The sequence below is a fragment of the Lemur catta genome, chromosome 3, assembly GCF_020740605.2.
Source record: "Lemur catta isolate mLemCat1 chromosome 3, mLemCat1.pri, whole genome shotgun sequence".
NCBI classification, from domain to species: Eukaryota; Metazoa; Chordata; class Mammalia; order Primates; family Lemuridae; genus Lemur; species Lemur catta.
Genome location: NC_059130.1, coordinates 83,827,297 through 83,836,101, shown reverse-complemented (window position 1 = coordinate 83,836,101; position 8,805 = coordinate 83,827,297). Strand labels below are relative to the sequence as shown.

Below are 8,805 nucleotides of genomic sequence, written 5' to 3'. Positions count from 1 at the left end.
AAAAAGAAAAAAAAAAACACTTTCATGTCAATTATAAAAGTCACTGGTGAAAAAAAATTTTTTTCACCTAACCTTGAGATTAATAATGATACTACTGGACAATCCTGCTAATGAGAGAATCTCAATGTCCCCAAGGACATTGATCCAGCTGTACATCCTTGGGCAAGTTAGTTAACTTCTCTGAGCTCCATTTCTTCGACTGCAAAATCAAGTTAATAGTTTCCATCTCACAGATTTCTTATGAGGATTAAATAAGACATATGAAATACCTGCCACATAGTAGGTGTTCAATTATTGTCTACCTACCTACCTACCTATCTGCCCATCTCTATTTATTTAATTTAATTTGTGTCTGGAAGAGCAAGAGATTGTGTGTAGGTATAGCATCATCAGTGCAGATGTGTGGCTGTTATTGACATTATAATTCTAGAGAATGCTTCTGAAGATGTCTATTTAAGACATCTGGTCCCCTCAAGATACAGATATGCTGGATCTTAATGATACCCAATGTCTGTATGAAAAGTGGAAAGGTCCATTGAATAACATATATTTTCCAGGCTACAGATGTTTGCCAATAAATAGTGGAATCTCCACGTAACTATTAACATTTCCTACATTTTTCTGGCTGCTTTATGCCTGAGCTGATATACCAGCATTAGCCTTGTTACAGTCTTGCAAAACAAGACCTCAGAAGTTGATCTGACCTCAGAAGTTCCAAGGGCCACTGAAAAAGAATAGGAATTCTGGAACTGCATCTTGGTTTGGTTTTTGCCTCTGTCTGAAAATAAGATCCCTTTGCAAAACTGGTATTGGTTAAATATCTTCCTTTCCTTAACCAGATGAATATTATTTTTCAAAAAGTCTAAAGGGCAGAGGTCTTTGGTGTCTGGGCCACTTTTAGGGTATTTGGCTAATCAATATCCTGGTTACTAATTAAACACATTTGAATGGAAATTGGGTAAGTACTGTTAGTTTCAACCATTAGATAGCTCTTATAGATCCCAGCCTGTAGACATCTGTTACTTCAATCCCCTGAATAGATCGTTGTATTCCTTCAAGGCAATATAGTGTGGTGGATTCTGGATGAAATGTTTGCTGTTGCTTTCTTCGTCTTGTCTTTGATGACTCGTCAGCCTGGGGTAACTGCACAGGAGAAAGTGAACCAGTAAGTGGGCCATGTGTCTCTGCAAAATCTGCATATAGGAATCACCTGCTGGGGAACTGAGACACTTTTATGCTTGCAGTGGGCTCTGTTAGGATGGAATGCAACCTCTTTTTATATTATTACTGATCTGGCAAAGGAGGATGGGAAAGTGAAGAGACCATGCACTTGGAGTCAGATCAGTCCATGTGTAAATCACAGCTCTAATATTAATACTTAGAAGCTGGGGAATCTGGAGAAAATCACTTAATCTCTTTGATCCTCAGTTTCCCTAGCTGTCCAGTGAGAATAATAGTGCCTCTTCTATACAACTGCTAGTGGTAGAGAATAATAATGCCTCTTCTGCATTAGTAGATGAAATAAGATCCTGGATATAAAATGCACTTAGCTTATAATAGGCACTTAATAAATGATAGCTCTCTCGAATGATGTTGGACAGTTAACTTCACCTCTATTTCCTTTTCTGTAAAAGAGAATCATAAGAATACCCGTCTCATATTGCATGGGAGGATAAAATTACATAATGTATGCAAAATAATTTTGGGAAAAGCAAAGGATTGTGGAGATGCTGGGTTATTTCATTCTAAACCTGAGCTTACCTCTTGCTATGGGATAATAGAGGGAGGTGATATTTTCACGTGTACATTGCATTCAATTTCCTTGAAATTTCCAACCTGGCTTCATGTTTTTAACACCACAATTTGGAGTATTTTGTGGTGCTTAAGCAGCCCCTTATTTCACCTTTAGGAGAGCTTTAAAGCAGTCAGTCCCCATCTCCCAAACATTAAAGATTTTAAATAGAGTTATTTTATTCAAATTCTCGTTAGATGATGCAATTTTGAACCATTAGTGCTTTTAAATGTTAGAGCAAGAGAGTTTTCTTTCTTGTTTTAAGTAACAGTTCAGAAGGGGGAAAAGCATTTTAATAAGCAGTTAATTTGTAACTTGTATTTAAAGCAAATACAATTTTTGAAAAATCAGAAAATTCATCTCTAATAATTAGAAGATAAAGGCAAGAGAACTGAAGAAATCTCTGCTGAGATACTCTTAATTATAAAAGCTTATCATTATAATCCTTTTTGAAAATGAACAAAGAGTCTTGATGTTTGATGAACTTATCAAATCAGACAGACCAGTGAAGAGGCAAATTTCAAGTCAAGGCAAAAGAGAACCAATTAAATACTTGACAAAGTGCTGAAGTAGGAAATTATGAGGTCTTTGTGTCTAATGCCAGGGTGTCTGACACTGGCTTTGAAAGTGAAAACTACATGGGGAAATGACTTTACTGGGTTCAAAATCTGGCACTGGCATTTCCTAGCTGTGTGATCTCAGGCAAGCTATTTAACTTTTCTGACTTCATTTTCCTCATCTGTAAAATGGGAAGAAAGTAAGAGCAAGAATTAAGTGCATGAAAAATACCTAGAACAATGCCTAATCCCGGGTAAGCGTGCAGTGAAAGCTGTCATCAATGGTGTTATATGATTATTATTGTTAATTTTTGGTATTTCCATTCTGTCTGATGGTTGACAATAATCAGAACAAATTTATAACATACCAATCGACATAAATCTTCCAAATCAGTCAGGGATTTTAATTTTCTCCTTCTTCTTCTTTTTTTTTTTTAGTGATAGTACTCCTTTTTTCCCCTAAAATAAAGTCTCACATGAATCCTGACATTGAAAACAGATGATATATATTTACAGTTTTTATGGTACACATTTATAAGCTCATGTCTAACAGTTGCTTATTATAAAGTCTTAATAGAAAAATGAGTTAAGAAAATTGTTTTAAAACAATGATGGAAGAAAGTTAAAATCTTTAGCCTCAAAATCAATGGCTTTCTATATTTTATACACATAGTACCTTTCAGTATGTGTGTTGCTTAGAAGTTTTAAAAATTAGCAGTCCTTTTAATTTCTTGATATTTGTTTTATGACTAAGAGTATGATCTATCTCAGTGAATATTCCACGTGCATTCAAAAATGTGTAGTCTTCTGTTGCTCAGTGTAGTTCTAAGTAAATTAAGTTGGTTGTTAATATTGCTCATGTTTTCATCTTCTTGTTCTATCAATTACTGAGGGAGGATGTTGCAATCTCCAACTGCATTTGTGGAATTGCCTATTTCTCTTTTCCTTTCTATCAGTTTTTGCTCCATGTATTTTGAAACTCTGTTATTAAATACAAACACACACATAAACATATTGGATTGTTCTGTCTTCTTGATGATTTGCCCCCTTACCATTATGAAAGGCTTTTGTTATCCCTGGCAATTGTCCTTGTTCCATGTCTATTTTGTCTATTATCAATATAGTTATTTTTGCTTTCTTATGATTTGTGTTTGTAATGGCAAATATTTTCTAATATTTTAACTTATATGACTATATTTTGAAGTATTCTTCATGTAGAGACATACATAGCTGAGTCTTGCTTTATCTACTCTAACCACCTCTGTCTTTTAATCATAGTAATTAGAGAAAACACTTACACCAAATGTAATTATTGATATACTTGGGTTTGAGTACACCATTTTGCTATTTGTTTTCCATTTTTTCCATGTCTTCTTTGTTTCTATTTTCTCCATTTTGGGGCCATATTTAAGGTTAAATATTTTTCTAATTCCAAATTGATGTATTAGCTATTCTACTTTATTTAAGTTTTTTTGGTTGTTACTCCAAGAGTTATAACATAGATCATTAACATTTCTTGTAATGCAGATCTTTTGGGCAATAAATTCTTCTTTATTTATGGTCTAAAAAGTCTTTATTTTAAAAGATCTCTTTGCTGAATATGAAATTCTAAGTGAATGATTTCTTCCTCTTCCCTCCCCACATCACTTGAAAAATGTCATTCCATTATCTTCTGGCTTGTATAGTGTCCAAGAGGAGAAATCTGCCTTATTCCTCTTTACTTATGTTTTTTTCTTTGATGTCTTTTAAAGTTTTCTCTTTATCTTTTTCAGCAGTGTCATTATGATATGCCTTGGTATAGTTCTATAGGTTTACAGTTTTCATCGAATTTGGACTTTTTTTTTTGTCATTCTTAATTCAAATATGTTTTTTGGCCCACACTGTCTCACCTTCCTTCTGACAGTCCAATTACAGAGATGGTAGACTGCTGTCACCGAGGCTGTGTCCTTCTTTGTTACTGGCAGTCTTTTTTCCCTCTTTGTTTCATTTTGGTTAGTTTCTACCACTATATCTTCAAGTTTACTAATATTTTCTTCTGCAGTATTTAATCTGCTGTTAAGCCTATCCAATTTTTCATTTCAGTTATTATAATTTTCAGCTTTAAAAATTTCATTTAGTATTTGTTAATATCTTCCACTTCCCTCCTCATTATGTTCATAATTCTCCTTAAATAATTGAATATATTTACAATAACTCATTTAAAAGTTCTAGTTTGCTACTTCCATCATTTCTATTTCACAGGTCTTTAGAATTAGGAAGGACTTAACATCTAGTTTAATCTACTAATGTTACAGAGGAAGAAACTGAGCCCTACTGAGGGAAGGAGAGTATTGAATAACAACAAGACCACTCTGCTAGGCATTTTACAACTCTTGGCCAATTTAATTCTCATTACAGCCTTCTAATTATACCCCCACATAGAGGCCTGAAAGAAACAAAGTGATTTGGTATGTTCCAAATCATCCCCCTACCTGGTGGCACACTCAGGCCTTCTAATATCAGATTCATGTTATCACCACCACTACACTACTACCCCACCCACCAAAAAACAAAACAAAACTCTTCAAAAATAAGCATCCATCTTACAAGCAAGACAAATATTTAATTTGGAGTTAAGATATCTAAAGATTTTCATAACATTTTCAACCCGATATTCCCACTGATGAAAAACAGAAGTCTTTGGGGGAATTGAAGAAATGAGAATGGGACCCCAAATATAGAGGACAACCATCCAAGCATCTGAAGGATTTTTGCTTTATTAAACAGGCCATATAGGCAGTAGACCCTAAAGAAGTTTCAGCCATGATTTTTCTTTTGATTTTTTTGCTTTTAGGTCATCAGAGTATGTTTACCAAAGTACCTTGGGCCAGGGCCATGTGAATACCTTCGATAGTTGTTCAGATGATTGAAAGTCAATATGTATTCAGGCAACATAAATTTTTAATTATATAAACAATTGCAGTAGTAGATATGACTCAAAAGTGAGTCATGGTCCTATGAAGATTTTTATTCAGAATAACTAATCTTTAACTATACTTCACATGGCATTGGATCTGGGCTATGAGCATGATTAACCTGAGCTTAAGTCCTGGCAACACAACTTAGTGGCTATAGAATTTTGGCCAGTTACTTAAACTCTCTTAGTTTCAATTTTTTATCTATAAAATGGGATAATCCATGTTTCATACAGTTCTTGACAGGAGTCAGGAGTTAAGAAAGTTTACATAAAGTACTTAGCACAGAAGCTACATAAAAATTATTTTTATGACTATTTCTCTTTTGTCAGAAATCCTTTATAGTACATCTTAGAGTGCTAAAAAGATGCACAGGCTTTGGAGTCAAACAGCCTTGGCTTGAAACCTGGCTTTGCCACTTACTGCTCATATAACCTTAAGAAAGTTATTTCATTTCCTTATGAATCTGTTTTACTCACCTATAAAATGGGTATAATAATTCCTACTCCACAGGGTTCTTGTGAAATTTTAATGAGATAACTTAAGATTAGATGAGAGAATATATTAATACAAAAGTTTGCTTATCGAGTTCCCACTATACACCCGGTACTGTGCTCAGCTCTAGGGTATGATGATGAGCCATATGGTCATGATCTCTGCCATCCAGAACCTGCCGTCTAGGAGAAGAAATAAAATGTTGGAAGCTCTGTGTTTACAGCACTATGTTTGCATAGGGTGGACAGGTCAAGGAAAGCTATCTGGACAAAATAAACTGAAGTGGGAAGGTTTAGCCAGATGAAGGAAGTATGACTAGAACCCTGTGTGAAGGAAATAGCATTATGCAAATACCTTGTGGAGCGCTTAGCACATGCTAAAAGTTCCATATGGAATTCTATGTATACCTGGTACAAGTAGATACTTTTTTGCATTCATTTCACTCATTTATTCTATAAATAAATATTCCAGGTATTCTAGGTGCTAGGTAGTGACCTAAACAGATAACATCTCTACACTCATGGAAATTTACAGTGTAGTGATGGAGTTAGTAAATACGTAAACAAAATTTCATTAAAAATTGTGATAAACACTATGAAGGAAACAAATGGAGCCCTTTGATACAGGATATCAGAGCAATCTAAAGTTAGGCTGGTGGGGAGGGTTCTCTGTGGAAGTGGCAGCTAAACTGAGATGTGAACGATGGTAGGGAGAAGCCATGTCAAGAACCAGGGAAAGGAGAGTGATCACATGCTCTAAGACCCTGTGGCGGGAAGTGGCTTGTCATGGTCAGGATGACATGTTTAAGATGACATGTTTAGGATGTCATGTTTAGGGTGACATGTTCAGGATGACAGGAAGGATGGGAGCAGTGTGAAAGCAGGGAACTGTGCCATGAGCAGCTGTCAAAAAGGGCAGAGGCCAGATCCCAGAGAACCTTGGGCCCCATGATGAGGAATTTGGATTTTATTCTATGTGTGTTAAACACAGAAAACATAAGAAAAATCCCTTATAAAGGAAAGATATTATCTGATTTCTCATTTAAAAAAAATTATCCTGGTTGCTGTGCAGAGAATAAATTGGAGAAAGGTGAAGTGAAAGGTCTTGGCCCACAGGAAGTCATAGCAAGGAGATGAGTTGGTTAAAGGAGAAAGTTAAGCATTTAGATGTAGAGCCATTAAGTTCGCCATGCCCAAGAGGCAACTAGTAGAGATATAAAATGAGGCCATTGGATAAACAAAAGAGGACTGCAGAGGAGTGGCCTCGGTCAAAGTTCTAAATTTAGGAGGCATTAGCACAGATGCTATATGAAGCCAAGGACATGAATATTACTTCCTCAAGGGTGAGAAAAGCAGAAAGAGAAAAGAGGATAAATAAGACTGCATCCTGAGGAATTCCAGATTTTAGAAGAGAAGTCAAAGGGAACTGGCCAGAGGTAGGCAGAGAGCAAGGAAGTATGCTGAAGACGCCCAAAACATGAAAGTTTCATGAAGGAAAAAGTGGTTAACAGAGGATGTCTTAGTCCATTTTATGTTGCTTTAAAGAAATACCTGAGGCTGGGTAGTGCATAAAGAAGAGAGGTTTATTTGGCTCAGGGTTCTGCAGGCTGTGCAAGAAGCATGGCATCAGCAACTGCTTGGCTTCTGGTGAGGACTTTTCTTTTTCATTGACATATCCACCCTTACCGTGTTTTATCCAGCACCTACTACTATGTGCCAGGCACTGTTCTAGGCCTGGGAAGATAAGAGGGACTGAGAAAGACAAAATCCTTGTTCTCGGCTTTTGTAGAGCTTCTTTCCCAGAAGAGAAGTTTATGTGATCATTTTATATAGTTTAAGTTCTATAAGGAAAATAAATTAATGCTTACACACTGTTGATGGTACAACCTCTATGGAAAACAGTATGGAGATTTCTGAAAGCACTTAAAGCAGATCTACCATTAATCTAGCAATCTCACTACTGGGTATCTACCCAAAGGAAAAGAAGTTATTATATCAAAAGATACCTGCATCCATGTTTATCTCAGCACAATTCACAATTGCAAAGATGTAGAATCAATCTATGTGCTCATCAACCAATGAGTAGATAAAGAAAATGTGGTATATATATACCATGGAGTACTACTCAGCTATACAAAAGAATAAGATAATGGCTTTTATAGCAACTGGAGTGGAACTGGAGGCCATTATCCTAAGTGAAGTAACTCAGGAATGGAAAACCAAGTACTGCATGTTCTCATATATATGTGGAGCTAAGCTGTGTGTATGCATGGTCATACCGAGTGACTTAATGGACATTGGAGACTCAGAATGGGGATGGTGGGAAGGGGTGAGAGATGAAAAATTACCTATTGGGTACACTGTACACTGTTTGAGTGATGGGTATGCTAAAAGCACAGACTTCCCCAATAATTCAGCCATGTAACAAAAAACCACGTATGCCCCCTAAATCTATTGAAATTTAAAAACAGGAAAAGAAATTAGGGAATGTCCTGGTGAGAGCTTTTGTGCTGTGTCAAAACCCGCAGAGAAGTTCAAAGGGGAAGTAGGTGCACTTGGAGAGGGACCAGACAAGAGCAGAAAACTCACTTTAGAACAACCCACTGTCATAGACGCTAATCCATTCCCGAGAGAACTAATCCTTCTAGCCAGAACTAGAACTCACTTACTCGCTACCCTGAGAACAGCACCAGGCCTTTCATGAGGGATCTACCCCATGACTCAAACCCCTCCCACTAGGCCCAGCACCATCCCACTGGGGATCAAAGTTCGACCTGAGTTTCCATGGGGACAAATCAACCGTATCCCAACCACAGCAGAGAACAAGCAAGACAAAACCAGAAAGTTTTCCATGGGATTTTGCAACATGGAGGTTGCTAAAGACTCAGAACTTTCAATGTCAAATTTAAAATATCTCCATTTTATATAATTTTCACGTAACTGAATGGAACTGACTCACGATTATGTAATTAGTGACAATCAGATTTGAATATAAGCTGGGTCAGTTT

The 8,805-nt window shown here is 36.3% G+C and overlaps 1 protein-coding gene across 1 annotated transcript in view; it reads left to right on the top strand.

Moving 5' to 3' along the window:
- Nucleotides 1–967: 967 nt before the first annotated feature.
- Nucleotides 968–8,805, top strand: part of C8A (complement C8 alpha chain) — a 60,236-nt gene continuing 52,398 nt past the window's right edge. The window contains exon 1 of the mRNA XM_045547924.1: nt 968–1,165. Within this exon, the coding sequence (XP_045403880.1) occupies nt 1,089–1,165 (77 nt within the window). The 5' untranslated portion in view covers nt 968–1,088. The remainder of the gene's footprint in view (nt 1,166–8,805) is intronic.